This window comes from Nicotiana sylvestris, chromosome 10, assembly GCF_000393655.2.
Source record: "Nicotiana sylvestris chromosome 10, ASM39365v2, whole genome shotgun sequence".
Lineage (NCBI taxonomy): Eukaryota > Viridiplantae > Streptophyta > Magnoliopsida > Solanales > Solanaceae > Nicotiana > Nicotiana sylvestris.
Window position 1 is genome coordinate 147,821,596 of NC_091066.1, and position 16,642 is coordinate 147,838,237.

At 38.7% G+C, this 16,642-nt stretch overlaps 1 protein-coding gene across 1 annotated transcript; it reads left to right on the top strand.

Moving 5' to 3' along the window:
- Positions 1 to 12,794: 12,794 nt before the first annotated feature.
- On the top strand, positions 12,795 to 14,318 carry LOC138880099 (uncharacterized). Its single transcript, XM_070159758.1, has one exon. The coding sequence runs from the start codon at positions 12,795 to 12,797 to the stop codon at positions 14,316 to 14,318; it is 1,524 nt and encodes a 507-aa protein (XP_070015859.1).
- The last annotated feature ends 2,324 nt before the right edge of the window (positions 14,319 to 16,642 follow it).

Consider the following 16,642-nt stretch of genomic DNA (forward strand, 5'->3'; position numbering starts at 1 on the left):
ATTCTTCTAAAGTACTAACTTTCACAATATACGCTGAAATGCTCACGGGTTACCCAAAACCAAATCCAGACATACGCCCAAGTCCGAAATCATCATACGAACATGCTGGAACTTTCAGATCCCAATTCTGAGGTCGTTTACTCAAAATTCTAATCCTAGTTTATTTCTTCAATTTTAAGCTTTCAAAATGAGAATTTCCATTTAGATTTGACTCCAAACTTCCTGAAGTTTAATGCTGACCATACACACAAGTCAATATACTTGAGATGAAGCCGCTCATGGCCTCAAACTACTGAATGACACGCCGGAGCTCACAACGACCGGTCGGGTCGTCACAATCTCCCCCACTTAAACATACATTCGTCCTCGAACGTGCTGAGAACTACACTGAAGTAGTCCAAAATCACTTGTTTAACACGTCATGCACCTTCCCATGCTACCACTACTCCGTTGAGCACATTAGCTCGATAATTCTGTAGATATACTTATTTATTCAAGCAAATAAGCCATTAGGCCTAATTCCAACATCCTGAATTTCCCTGCCAAGCCTGTTTCCATCATACGACCACCATATCAATCTCCACACGATGTACCCAAACATGACTGCATAACTTTGTTGAATTCACACTTTACATCACTTACTCATAGAACCACAATAACATTCTTTAAATATAATGGTCGAAATTCCACGAATCTGATGCTCCCATTGCATCTCATGATCTACACAGGTCTTGCTCTAGTTTTTTTTTATATATATTTTTTTTCAACACCGATACGACTGAAGAGATGTGCCGAAATTCACAACCAACTGCTGAATCAACAATTCATTGGATCTACACTCCTGACAAGTTCCATTACCTTGTCCCAAACCAAAGAATGATCTTTGCTCTATAATATACTTCATATAATCAGTTTGCACTGACCCCAAATCTAGTAACCTCGTCTCACCCAGTACGAACTTCTCAGGCAATAAGCCACCTTAGACATAATCAAAAATCCCACAAGGCGCCACAATGTGCCAGTATGCTATCAATTCGAACGCGATACAAAAGGAAGGCGAACTCTATAAGGAACTACTCAACTCGCACACTAACATAGACTTCCTCAGAAAACAGGGAAACAGAACACAAAAGAAAATATGGGCACTGAACTGAACATCACACTGTTGCGGCGTGCAACCCGATCCAAACAATATACCCATGGCGGTGTGCCACCCGATCCACATATAGAACTCACATAAGGAGATATACGTCGAGCTGAATAGCTCATCACATCAAAATACCGAACATCGGTCATAAACACACTAAGGTGCATAATATCATTCCCAAGGAAATATATAGCGCTATAGGCTACAAACTCAAGCACAACTGAGGTGCGATACATGATCTAAGTCTCATCCTGCTCATATAACATCACCGCTGAGCGGAACCTCAACACATAAGGAATTTACCAAGCCGTCTCACAACTCATACGGTGCAATATATCTTTACATGAATTAACTGACCACGAAATAAGACTGCGACTATCCTTCCATAAAGAGCGCATTGCTGAAATAAACACAACTGGCCTGACGTAAGGCTCACTTCCACATTTAAATCTATCCACCGACCTCAAGTCGATCCTGATCGTGCCAAGCTAGGCCAATAATCTTTCACAGGTCCATAACCCAATAAACAGAGTGCCCTCCAGGCATAAATTCTCAAATGGATGATATTACCAAAATCCTCATACTTGGTTTAAATTTCTAATTAATCAAGTGACTACATGTCACACTTATACAATATTCCTGTGGGACAAGCTCCCACCATCTTCCGAAATAATTAACGGGTCTGCACATCCAAACCACCGGCTGCACTAACGCTGAAAAGTGATCAAGAATCCCTAACCAGGATGCAAAGCCTTTCTCACAGAACACCGACCTCAGGTGATACTGACGTCAATACCCATCTTACTCAAAACACTGAAACTCATATACTGCTCATCCGAGATCGTGACATCACAGTCATTGACCAAACTGCAACCTTGGTCCTTACTTCAAATTCCATACCACTCACTGCACCTCACGTGCCAATATACGATAGACGCGATTTCCATCACAACTCTGGAACCGCCGATAGGCTAATACTTCATCACATAAGACTTTCCATTTAACTCACTTCAGGAGAACTATAGCAGCATACAGGTGAATCCTCATAATCGTCGAATATGCCAATCTCTAAGTAGTTATCCAAGCCACCATAACACTTTCTGGGATCCGCCTACTCATAATAGGCCCTAACAAAAGCATGCTTCAGAATAATATCAATCACTGCGGTCGACAAGCCTCACATGCATAACTCGATCACGTTGGACGAACCGATCTCTGACACCAGTATACCAACTCAACTATGGCTAATCAATCTACTCCCTTCCAATTTATCCTTGATTGCCTTAGAAATAATAATATCTCCCTTTAACACCTAACTTATTTCAACCAAACTCACCCTCAGTGACCTTAAATCATGAGACCATGTTGTCTCAAATACCATGACCATTTCATGTCTCTCAAATGCTACACCGCAAGTCAAAACATCATAGAACATTCTGTGCCTTTCTTCATAAGCTGCTTCAAAAGCTTGACTCTTAACCGTACTTATAGACTCAAAATCATTAGGCACCACACTTTACCTCTTGAATTAACTAGGACCGCTATTGAGAGCCACCCAGCTCTGACTTGGCCCCGAATGCAACCAACTCTACTGAATTTTATAACATATGAATACCCTCTCGATAAAGCACCCAGAGGGATCACTTCCTTCGAAGCCTGCACCTATACGAGGCATAAATCATGAATCTTCCCTCAGGTCTGAATATGAGCCAATAAGGCTAACTATAGCATGCATCCAACAATTCATTTAATCAAATTACCACTCATGGTCCTTTTCCGTAGCTGCAATAACCCACCAATACGCCAATAACTAGAATTCACGCAGGTAATAAACCGTGCAATCAGCTAATCAACAGCAAGCTCCCCAACTTGGCTCGAAGCCATAGATCACAACACATATACTCTATTGTTGTCGTAATATCATGGTGAGATTAAACTCACTTCATCATAAGCTCGTGGAAACACGAATCATTTGGAATTTTAACTCTTCTGCAATTCTTGCATTTACTCACACAACAGTTAAGCCCACTCTCTAGGCGACCAAATTTTTTTTTTATTTTTTTTACTAAGTCCTAAATTTTTCAAAAATTTCGGTAGAGCCTCCTTTGTAATTGGTCCTATCCACCTGCCAGAGAATCACCAAAGCCATCATCATAACAACACATCCACAACTTGACAAAGCATCACAATGCATATCAATTACATAAATCTAAATTGATACATGGACATGCGTTGCACCTATTTGAATCATAACACATAGAAAATACCCTTCAACCCTCCATTATTGGGCTATTCAACCAAGTAGGAACATATTATTTCTTTAATATTTTCGACCTTCAAGGTGGTCTCCTTGACTCAACGATTTCGTCATAATACATTTACGGAAGCGATCTCAGCTCCCAGACTTATCTAACTAGGAGACACGAAAAATATTCTTCACGCACCCATAACTCGGGCTACTCAACAGATCACAATAAGAAACGAATCACTTAACAGTTCATCTACTATCCAGTAGGCTTCTTCGCCACTACCAAGTCGTACAAATACACCTCGCAACACTAACATACTCATCACGTGGATATCCAACCGCCATTCTGGCTAACAAGGACAATAATGAACATATGAGTTCAAAACACTTGCTCACAAAATCAGCACCTCGGTGCTCAAGACATTGGCAAAGATTTGGCCTCAAGTCCTCCTGACTGGTCTAACTTCAAACTCACAGAGATTACACCTCGCCCCTCGATCGGGGAATCAAAAGCCATCGAGACACATCTGATACTGAGCGTCCGTTGGTGCATACGATCACGCGGAAGGAATTTCAAAAGTTTCTTTTCAAGCTGAATCGAGGACGCACGATAAGAATTCAAGAATGTGAAGTTTTCCTAAAGGTTCTGCAGCCTCTCGAGGATAAGTACAGACGTCTCCATACCGATCCTCGAGACTCTACTAAACCGGCTCATGACTCGTGAGACCAAGTAACCTACGCTCTGATACCAACTTTGTCACGACCCAAATCCCGGTCGTAATGGCGCCCAGCACACTACTAAGCAAGCTCGACTATTATTCAACACTTAACCCAATTTATCAAAAATAGCGGAAAGAAATATCAATTAAGCAAGATTAAAGTACTGAAGATTTTAACAAAATACACAATATAATCTCACTAGGACCCAGTGTCACGAATCTGAGCCTCTAGAATACAGAATATCATCCTAATACACGGTATATCCAAAGTCCGATAAATGCGGAAATAAAGAGATAGGATAGGAGGGAGAAGATCAATGGCTGCGAACGCCGTGCAGCTACCTCGATACTCCTAGAGGCTGGATCTGCTGATCAAATGGATCTACTGAGCCTGAGACTGTCCTGGATCTGCACACAAGGTGCAGGGAGTAAAGTGAGTACTCCGACCCAGCAACTAATAAAAGTAACTACAGTCCGAAGATAAGAAAATCCAGTAAATACACAAAGTAAGCTACAATCCGAATATACAGCAACATATGGAACTGAGCAGCTAAACACCAGTATAAATACAAATACATGAATGCAATGCAATGCATATGATGGTACATTCCAGTACCCACTGCGGCGTGCAGCCCGAGCCATCCATATTTATTTATCGTCGACAGCGCTCACTGGGGGTGTGTACAGACTCCGGAGGGGCTCCTACAGCCCAAGCGCAATATCTTGGTCAGTCATTGTTACCTGACCGGTCAGCCATTGTTACCTATCCAATTTATATCATACAGTGTCATTGTTACCGCTGTTCAAGTATATCATCCAGTGTCATTGTTACCACTATTTCAAGTATATCACACAGTGTCATTGTTACCACTGTGTCAAGTAGGGTTGTTCATTCGGACCGGATATCCGAAATCCGAACCGATCCATTCAATTTTGAATTTCGAATTTCGGATTGGATCGGATTTCGGATTATGTTTATTAAAATTTTGGATTTCGGATCGGATTTCGGATTGGTATATTTTAATCCAATCCAATCCGAAATCCGAAATTATTAGGACGTGTATAAATACTACACTTTAATTTACATCAACCTCCAAGTTATTACCTTTACAATTGCTAGATTTAGCTATATTGGCACCATAGTACTCTCATAATTACATAAAAATGAATTTTTCTTAATGTATTGCCTCTTTTATAAAGAAAATATACATATTAGTTTAACTTTGAGGCATAATAATACGATCCGATATCCGATCCGATCCAAACTTTAAAATCCGATCCGATCCGATATAATTTGGATCGGATTCGGATTGCATTTTCTAGAATCCGAAATCCGAAATTCGAATCCGAAATATGCTAAATCCGATCCGATTCGTGCACAGCCCTAGTGTCAAGTATATCACACAGTGTCATTGTTACCACTGTTTCAAGTTACTTTATAATCAGTTCAGAAAATAATATAATAAGCCCCTTGGGCATTTACAAAACAGAAGTTCCAGCCCGGAATACATTTAAAAATATCATTTAAGTTTTCAACACTTAGAATTATGGCTGAGTTTGCAAAACAGCATTTAAAACCTTGGACTGAAATTAAATAATATGCAAATCATGCTAAGCAGTAATATCAATCCTCGAAAGATTTTACAAATCGGCACAAGGCCCCAAACATGGCATCAAGCCCAGTAATATCAATGAAGTATGTGTATCAATCACCAGTATAGTATAAACATCACATGGGGTGGACCAAATCACAATCCCCAGTAGTATCCAACCCCGCACTCGCCATGGAGTGCGTGTCATGCCTCAATATAGCGATACGATGTGAAAGTCCGGAGTTTCAAACCCTCAGAATAGCATTTACATCTATTACTCACCTTTAACCGGCCGTACACTAGTCCGCAATGTCCTTTCCTCTTGAATCGACCTCTTCGCGTGTCGAGTCTAGTCAAAACCACAACGAATACGTTACAATAGGCTAAGGGAATATAACCCAATCGAAAAGACTCGAAAAATGTCGAAAATCCCGAAATTAGCAAAACCCGAGCCCCGGGCCCACGTCTCGAAATTCAGAAATTTTTACATCAATACGACCCTTATATCTCCACGAGTCTATACATACCAAATTCATAAAAATCGGAGTTCATTTGACCCCTCAAATCACCATTTAATTCTCTTAAGTTTCAAGCCCTAAATTACCATTTTTGTCCATAAATTACTTGAGTTTTCAGCTCTAATCCATGTATTTAACTTGGAAATAAGTAGAAACAACTCACCTTTGATGCTTGATGAAATCCCCTTTGAAATTCTCTCCAAAATAATCCAAGCCAAATGAAAGAAATGAAAGAAATAAGCCAAATCCATGTTTAAAAGAATCTGCCTGTGCTTCGTCGAGGTGTACCTTGCACTTGTGCTATACAAGTTGTACATCCTATTAAAATTGTTCCTTGTCGGACACCTTCTGTTTAAACACTCATAACGTCTTGAATAAATATCCAAATGACAAACGGTTTGAAGATTTAGAAACTAGACTCAAAGATCTTTAATTTGATAGGTTGTACACCATATAACTCTTTATATATCCCGAGATATGAGCTTCTAAATCGGCTCCATGAAATCAGAAAATTTCTGGAGAAACTGCTCCACCAGTCATCTTCAGTCAATCATAAAATTCTCTACAAATGTCCAAATTACAATTTATTTATCTATCTGGAAACTAGATACGAAGGGCTACAACTTTCGTTTTTAAATCATCTCAAAATTCCTTGTAGATCAAAAGATATAGGTCTCCGAAGTACGCTCCACGACTGCACATTGTTGTCCAAAGACAGCTTAGCAGCAGAAATTGCAGCAGCTTTTATTTTCACTAAAAAGGCTCTAACTCCATCATACGAACTCGGAATTAGACGATTCTTATTCCTATGAGTCACAAATAATAATACAAACACAACCCTTCAATCGAAACTCAATTCGGTGCTCGTTTGCCCAGTTCAATACTCATTTCGCTCGTTAAACAATTAACTTACATTTCACGTCAAAAACCCAATCGCGACTTGATGAAATTAAACCAAAATTTCCAGATCAGTCCTATAATTCATGATTTAAATTCTGGAAGTCTCGAAATCAAATTTGGATCTCTATAACTAAAAATGGACCCTTGGATCATTACATGCTTATGCTCAAAACGGCAAAAATCTTCCAAAAACTCTTCCAAAACTTATCCGAGCCTCATGGGACCCCGACCAAAAATGCCAACATAATTCATAACATCATTAAAACCTGATCAAATCATCAAAACACCTCAAACAACATCAAATTATCCAAAATTCATCGAATTCAAGCCTAAGTTTCCAAAAACTTCCGAAAATACACTTTCGATCAAAAACCCGACCAAACGATGTCCGAATGACCTGAAATTTTGCACACATATCACAAATGAAATAACAAAGTTACATCAATTCTCGGAATTCCATTCCGACTCCCGGATCAAAATCTCACCTATCAACCGGAATTCGCCAAAATACTAACTTCGCCAATTCAAGCCTAATTCTACACCGAACCTCAAAAATTACTTCTGATCACACTCCTAAGTCACAAATCATCCCCCGAAGCTAACTGAATCATCGGAATTCAAATCCAAGCCCTCTAACACATAAGTCAATGTTCGGTTGACTTTTCCAACTTAAACCTCCTTAAAAGAGACTAAGTGTCTCAAACCTTACCAAAATCATTCAGGAATGACTTCAAATTTTGCACACAAGTCAAATTCGACATTATGGACTTGCCCCATCTTTCGGAACCGCATTCCGACCCCGATATCAAAATTTCCACTTCCGGTCGAATTTTCTCAAAAACCTTCAAATTTCTATATTTAGCCAAATGACTTCAAAATGACCTCCGGACATCCGAATTCACTTCCGATCGCGCTCCCAACTCCAGAATCACCATACGGATCTATTCCCAGACTCGGAATCCCAAACGAACATCTATAACACTGAAATGCCTTCCAACCCAAATATATGAAATTCTTCTAAAGTACTAACTTTCACAATATACGCCGAAATGATCACGGGTTACCCAAAACCAAATCCGGATATATGCCCAAGTCCGAAATCATCATACGAACATGCTGGAACTTTCAGATCCCAATTTTGAGGTCGTTTACTCAAAATTCTAATCCTAGTTCATTTCTTCAATTTTAAGCTTTCAAAATGAGAATTTCCATTTAGATTTGACTCCAAACTTCCTGAATTTTAATTCTGACCATACACACAAGTCAATATACCTGAGATGAAGCCGCTCATGGCCTCAAACTGCTGAATGACACGCCGGAGCTCACAACGACCGGTCGGATCGTCACAGAGGTATTTCCTTTTCTTTCCTTCATATTTGTTCATTTTCCTTATCTACGTATCTGTTTATTTACTGTATTGATTTTTAAATTCTTTTAGAAAATTGACTCTGCTCATGGACCTTTTTATTTTGTCTGATTCTGTCATTTGTTTATATTCGCTTTAATTATATGTGCTATAAATTGTGAAATAACGTCCTAAGTTGCGTCGATTAATTAATTTCCTGTTAGTCTGTGACTTCGTCAATGACACTGGTTGTTTGTTGCTTTGTTACTGATTTGTTTAAATGTCAATTGTAAAATATAATCGATTAATTAAGCTTCGTTGATTAGGTCGTTCGTATAGTTTGAGTCATTTGGCATCCTGTTATTAATAGTTTCTGAGTGGTCTCCTTTATGTTGTGTTTGATCCTTTTTCTCTTAATTATTCATCATCTTTCTGCATATATTTCCGTTCAATGTGTTTACAATGTTCTGTATTTAGGATTTGTGTTAGTTTATTCCCTGTATATATGCCAATTGTTATTCCAGTTAGTTCAATATGGCTATTTCCTGATTCATTGATCCCTATTCTGATGCTACTTGATCTGATTTGGTTATAGCTGTTTAATCAAAAACTAGTGTTGATAATTAAGTTTGAACAGATTTTAAAATCTGTTTTGTGTTGGATTCTGACTTTTGTATTAGGGTCAGTATTATTGAGAGTTTTCAGGGGTAGTTTAAGGGTTAGTTTAGGGAAAATAAACTACATAAATACTTGATTAAGGGCTGCTGAATATTTAAAACCTGTTAGTGGACTGATTTGAGACATTCCTAAGTGGGTTTGTGAAAAGATAATAGACAACTAATAGTTGGGTTCACTAATGTATTTGTTTAAAGAATACTGGGGAACAAAAGAAAATGGGGGGCTGAAAATAAGGGAAAAAGCTTTCTTAGTGGAACTAAAAGTGGAAAAATTCAGATTTAGTGATTTTTGAGTGGAAATTTCTGATTTTAAAAGGGGAAAAGGGGTCCGGGCATTAGGCTGGATGGAGGGGGAACAATTTGTATAAAAGGGGATGTTAGGAACAGAGATATAGGGAAGAGATTTGAGAGAGAGGGGACTGGACTTTTGAAGAAGAGAAAAATACAGAGAAAAGAGAGAAAAAGAAAGGGAGAAAAATCAGAAAAGTAAAAACAGAATTTTACATTAGAAGTTAGTGTTAAGGTTGATTTTGGAGATTGAGAGTTTTATTTTGCCTTTCCTAAGTTTTAAAAAATCAGAAATACTATTTCCTTGCATCTGTCCGGGTTTGTTTGGTGATATTGTTTGGTTCGAATCTGGAATTTCTGAGTTTCCTGTTACTGTTCTGTCTGGTTTTCACGGATTTTTTTTTTGGGGCTGTTCAATCTGCTGAACTGCTGTGTGTGTGCTGCTGTTAATTTCGCTGACCTTCCTATTTTTCTGCTATTGGGTTTTTGATGCTGCTACTGCTGAATATTACCTCTTTTACCCTCATTTCCAGGTATATATTTAGACTCATGTTATTGTAAAGTTTCAATATTGCAGAGAAATGAAATCTGGAGTTTCAAATATGTCCGATATCCATTTAAATTCATTAATTGAGTTTCAATTTTTTTAGTTAACTAATATAGCTTATGCTCGACATGGGAGCTATTAGTCCATCGGCCTCTTTTGAAGTTAGTATAAGCTTTGCAATAATTCTATTTATTTCTGAATCTCATTAATTATAGTTATCTTCGAATTGTCGAGACAGGGGACTTGGTAGAAAGTTGACTATTATTTAAACTTTGTATTTAGACCATGTTAACTAAGCGCTTGGTAACATGGAAATATCAGGGAACCACGCTAGTAAACTTCGTCAAGCCTGATTTTGTTTAATTCTAGTTGATATAAGTATTCTCGTTTATATAAAATATGATCTAATAATGGGGATAACTATAAGTGAGAGGTGAATTGATATAATTCGTTACGATTAAGATATTGGAATATTCCGGAAGGTTCAGATGTGTATTTGCGGTATATGTAATGTCATTTTATTAAATCAATTTGTAGATTAGTTTTCTTTCTTAACAACAAATGGCCCATTTATTTTAGGAATACGATTTACTCATTTTCTTATAAAAATAGTATATAAAAATAATGTCAATGTTATTACAAAGTATAGATTTAGTATTTATAAATAGCTTGCATAAGCCGAGATAAAAATTGGTTTGATTTTATCTATCCCAAACTCAATCATCGTAAGCAAATTAACCAAATAATTAGAACTTTGGACTAAAAACAAGTTATGTAGAAGAAGATTGGATTTATGAATACTGATTGCGGCATTTTAAGTCAAAGATATACAAAGTAGAGTTCGCTCCGAGTAGAATAATGGAAATTCTTCGAAAACTACTAGTTTGCTTATCAACTAATTTTTTTCCTAGTTTTACACGTAATTCGCTTGGCAAGTTTTTTTTAAACACATACACTTAGTCCTAAGCCTAGGAAAATAATAAATAACTTGTGCATGTAATTATCAAGCACTAAAAATACATAAACGAATTACGGATATTGTATTCACGATAAAATGGTAATTTTAGTTGCACATTATTTATTTATTTTTCATCTCATTAACTCTTCTAATTTGAATAGTTTTGAGGCATATAATTCACACGTTTAAATCATATAACCTGTGGTCAACACCTAATAAATCTTGATTTTTTCTGGAAATCTCGAGGCACTCCATTCAGTAATTTCCCATGGCTTTCATATTTAATATAGACGGACATAATAAACATTTGTAGAAAATTTATATTGCCATTAAGAATATTTTGTGTAATTGTGGACATGTTCGCGTGACATGATTACATTTCTAAAGACAATTCGGAGTATGCGTTCGCGCAACTTCGAGCAAACTTTCTTAATAAAAAGGGGTTTTTCGGAGGTTATTAAATTAATTTATTTCATATAACCCGAGATGTGCAGTTCACCATTTAATCATACAAGAGTGATGAGTGTTCGTAATTTTATTTTAAGTACGCACAATTTCGGCCATAAATTCATTTTTTTTAATAATAAAAATAAAAATATGCTATCAATCTTATTGTGTACACGTATGCGTGACACGATTCTTTACATTTATATAAAAAAAATGAATATACGTACACATGATTCGTTTCAAGATAGGTCTATAATTATAAACAATCTAACCAAAAGCGGTAATAAAAGTATGCAACAAGTTTAAAAAAATGTATTTAGTAAATCAAGATAATTAGGCCAAGTATAAATTGTTAAGCGACCGTGCTAGCACCACGGAATTCGGGAATGCCTAACACCTTCTCCCGGATTAACAGAATTCCTTACTCGGATTTCTGGTTCGCAGACTGGTAAATAAAGTCATATTTTCCTCGATTCGGGATTAAAACCGGTGACTTGGGACGCCATAAAATTCCCAAGTGGCGACTCTGAAATAAATAAACAAATCCCTTTTCGATTGTCCTTTAATTGGAAAAAACTCCTTCACCCCTCGCGGGGACGGAAAAAGGAGGTGTGACAGCTCTGGTGACTCTGCTGGGGAACGAACCCAGAATCTCTGGTTCAGGGTTCAAGAATTCGAGTTTAAAATAACTGTTATAGTTGGCTTTGTTTGTTATCTGATTTTTTTATTTTACATATTTATGCTTAATGTGCTAAATGTTGCTTTTTACCGCTTTAATATTATCTGAATTATGTGTATAAAACTGCTACGAAACCCTTCTTCTTTCTGAGTCTTCTGAATTTATGGTGCACACGTGCGCGTGGCCCACCTTTCTGTTAGAAGTCATACCAAATAGAACGAAGTTGGGACAAGTAACTAGGCCGGGTAGACTTTCGTGCTCCCGGTACGTTGCCCCCATTTCGGCTCAAGCTGTCTGTTTGGGTAAGCCAGGTCTAGAACAGTATACCTCAGGTTTTTCACTTAGAATAACTCAGCCTCATACCGGATCCTTAGTAGGAACGTTTGTTTGCATCATGTGCATTTGACCTTGGAGACTCAACACAGGGGTTGAGTCTGTCTAGGACAGGTGCACCCGAAATAAAAATACCATCCTGATGCATCTTACTTGCTACTTGTGCATTCATTTGCCTCGAATTTGCATGTTGACCAGCTTAATTGGAAAAGGATAGAAAAACATTCCGAAAGCCGAGAAAGAAAATGGGTTGTTTTAGAAAATTCCCAAAATAGTTTAAAATTTTGGAAAAAAGGGGAAGTGTCGTTTTTTTAAAAAAAATAAAATAAAATAAAATTATGAGTGTCTGTTTTCAAAATGAGTCTTGATTTTGTTAAAATTAATCGCAGATACAAAATGAGCACCATCCAAAACCCACCATTCGCAAACGTAGATGAGTTTCTATTTTTGCTTCAGATATGGTGGCATGAGTTAGGAGAAGATGGTCAGAAATGGGTCATTAAGTATTTGGGAACTCTCACATATATTATGAAAGTTAAACAACGCGATGATTTGATTACGGCGTTAGTGACTTTTTGGGACCATGTTCACAATGTCTTTCGCTTCTCTGATTTCGAGCTTACTCCCACATTAGAAGAGATAGCTGGATATTCCGGTTTTGATGGAGATTTGAGAAAACAAAATCTTATATTCCCAAAGGCTCCCTCAGTACATCGATTCTTTGGCCTTCTGAACATCAGTAATCAAATCAGAAAGAGCAACGTTGTCAAAGGGTGTTGTTCTTTCAACTTCCTGTATTCAAGGTTCGGAAAGCCGGACGGATTTGAAATTCATGAAAAGGGCCTTACTAACAAACAAAACAAGGACACCTGGCAGATTCACCGTCGCTTCGCTTTCATGGTGGCTTTTCTGGGAATTATGGTCTTCCCAAACAAAGAGCGGACAATTGATATTCGCATAGTGAGAGTCGTACAAGTCTTCACTACCAAGGAAAGTCACACCCTTGCCCCAATCATTCTCTCAGACATTTATCGGGCGTTGACTTTATGTAAATCAGGGGCAAAAGTCTTCGAAGGGTGCAAAATTTTGTTGCAAATGTGGTTGATCGAACATCTCCGACATCATCCCAAGTTCATGCAGTATGGTCCAAGCAATGACAATTTCATCGGGAGTTATGAAGAAAGAATAAAAGATTATAAATCTCCAGAAGGGGTGGAAGCCTGGATATCTCATTTAAGATCTTTAACGACAAGTCAAATTGAGTGGACTTTGGGATGGCTCCCGGTAAGAGAAGTGATACACATGTCAACCTTGAATAGTTATTTGCTGTTGTTGGGTTTGAGAAGCATCCATCCATATGCGCCACAGAGAGTTCTAAGACAACTTGGGAGATACCAAGTGGTGCCTGATGATGAGGATTTGAGTATGCAAGTGATCGAGCTACACCCCGAATCCACTCTCCCCGAGGCTTTGATTCAGCAGATATGGAATGGGTGTCGATACTTGAAAGATGATACTCAAGTTCCAGATCCTGCAAAAGGCGAGATAAATCCAGGATATGCTAGGTGGTTTGAGAAAAGATCCCGCGTGGATGATGCACCAGAACCTGATCTTAGAAGGCCCGTAAAAAGACCACATGTTCAAACTTTTGATGATAAAATCCAAGAACGATTGGCTTGGGGAGAAAAGGAAAAGGGATACAAAGCAACTATTCATGCCTTAGAAGAAAGTCTGAGGAACCTCAATTTGGAGAAAGATTTACAAGCACAAGAAGCAGAAGGTGAAAAGAAGAGTCTGATTTGTGAAAATAAAAATCTCCGCGCTCAATTTCAACAAATGAAGAAAGCCTCTGAAGCACCAGTGAGAAGTTGGAAAGATCAAAAAATCATTGCCAATCTAATGGAAAAAATGAGATTATGACTCCATCTTGTCAAAGACTGAAAAGGCGTTAGGCAAAGCTAAGGAAAAAATCATACAATTAAACGAGGAGGCCAAATCTAATAAAGAACGCCAAGTAATGAGATTCGAAGAAGACATGGCTCAATTCAAGAAAGAGAAGGACCGTTGGATACATTCAGAAGCTCAACTCTATGCACAATTGGAAGAAACGAGAAGGTACAATAGAGAACATCAGCACGCAGACATTGACAGAGAAAGAGCACAGGCAAGACTCGATCAGGCCAGACTTTGAGCTCAATTGGAGTCAGCTTTAGATCGCGAAGACCGCATAAGAGATATAGCCACCACTCGCCAACAGCAATTGCAAAACCAAGACCAAAGTCTCCAAGATTTCAGGGCACAAATCCATGATTTGGCGATTTACACCTCTCAAAGTTATGTGAACTGTCAAGGGATGGATTGTGAAAGGTTTCTAGAGCATGCACCTACTTTTGCCCGTCATCTCGCAATGGAGTTAGAAAGAATGTATCGTACACTAGGAGGTCAGTCGGGTCAAGCCCCACCGTGAGCAGATGTTCCAATGATTGAAAACAAAAGTGGGGAGTGGAGCATATTCACAGCTGTTAGGAGTTATTTCTTTTAAGTCATGTTTAATTTGGGTTTGTGTTGAGTCTTTTAAACCATTTTCTTGAAATGTTTTCCAAATGTAATGTCCTTTCCGTCTTTGTATTGTTTCAAGAATAAACAAAAGTGTTAATAATTGCCTTCCGCCAGAACTACGCACGGTCTGATTCATGCAGGGACATGATACGTAGGCAATCTCTATAAGATTCGACCACAACCAAAAGAAGGAATAAAATAAAAAGGAGGGAAATAAAGATAAGAGTGAGTGACAATAAAAGAAAGATCAAGAAAAGCTGGGATGACACAAGCAACCGAGCAAATACATGATAGAAAATGGTTAATTGCCTAGGAACATTGCATCTCAACGTGTAATTGTATATGTGTTAAACTCTCAAAACTAACAAGTTTGCTCATTTCCAGAATTCAAGCAGTTAGTTTATCTAGAGTATACTGGCACATTATCATTATCAAACCAGATCAAAAGGACCAATACCCGAAAGCATGTCTATCCCGGATGTCGACACAGGTGTTGAGATAGAGGAGTTGGACGTCAGTAAAATGAAAGAAGATATGCTTAAACTTAAGCAACAGATGGCCGAGATGTATCGGGCTTGGTCCACAGGACAATCACTCCCAACTTACCCTGCTAACCCTGCCTCCACCCCACCACTAGCTCAAACTCAAGATCATCCTACCACTGAACTATCCCCGAGTTTCCCCATTTACCAGTACTACCGAGGCACCACTTCTCATACACCACAATTTCCACCCCCTAAACCAGTTCCATACCCTCCTCCACCAGCAACTCCTGTCTTCGTAGCACCTCCCCCAGCTACACTCCACAAATCTCCTAGTGAGCCTATGTTCCAGGCCCAGGACAACCAATACTACCCCTCGGAGCCCACTTTCAAAGCTTCAGAAATCTATTCATTTACTCCCCGTTTTGACCTCCCAACAGAAACTGACAAGCCAGTCAAAAATACCGAACAGGAAGAGATGTTCAGGAAGATTAAAAGCTTAGAATAATCGTTCTGAAACATGCGGGGGTTAGGAGGGCAGGTCAGTGTGGCCTACAAGTACCTATGTTTGTTCCCAAATGTGCAATTACCAGCTGGTTTCAAGATGCCCAAGTTCGACCTATACAACGGGCACGGCGATCCAGTAGCCCACTTGAGGGGGTTTTGCAGCAAGATGAGGGGAGCTGGAGGAAGAGACGAATTATTAATGGCTTACTTCAGTCAGAGTTTGAGCGGATCAGCTTTGGAATGGTATACCCGCCAAGACCATGGGAGATGGTACACATGGGATGACCTGGCACAAGCATTTGCTTGTCACTTCCAATACAATCTGGAAATCATCCCAGATCGACTATCCTTGACAAAATTTGAGAAAAAGCACAGTGAAAGCTTTAGAGAATATGGGTTCCGGTGGAGGAAACAGGCAGCAAGGGTGGATCCCCCAATGAAGGAAAATGAGATGGTAGATTACTTCCTACAAGCCTTGGAACCTACTTACTATGGCCATTTGGTTTCAACGATAGGAAAATCATTCAACGAAGTAGTGAAGATGGGAGGTATGGTGGAAGAAGGCCTCAAGTCGAATAAAATCATGAGCTATTCGGCTATCAAAGCAACTACTCAACCTATTCAAGGCGGCGTAGGAGGGATTGGAAAGAAGAAAAGAGAGGAAGCGGCAATGGTTGATTCAGGAACTTGGTCCGG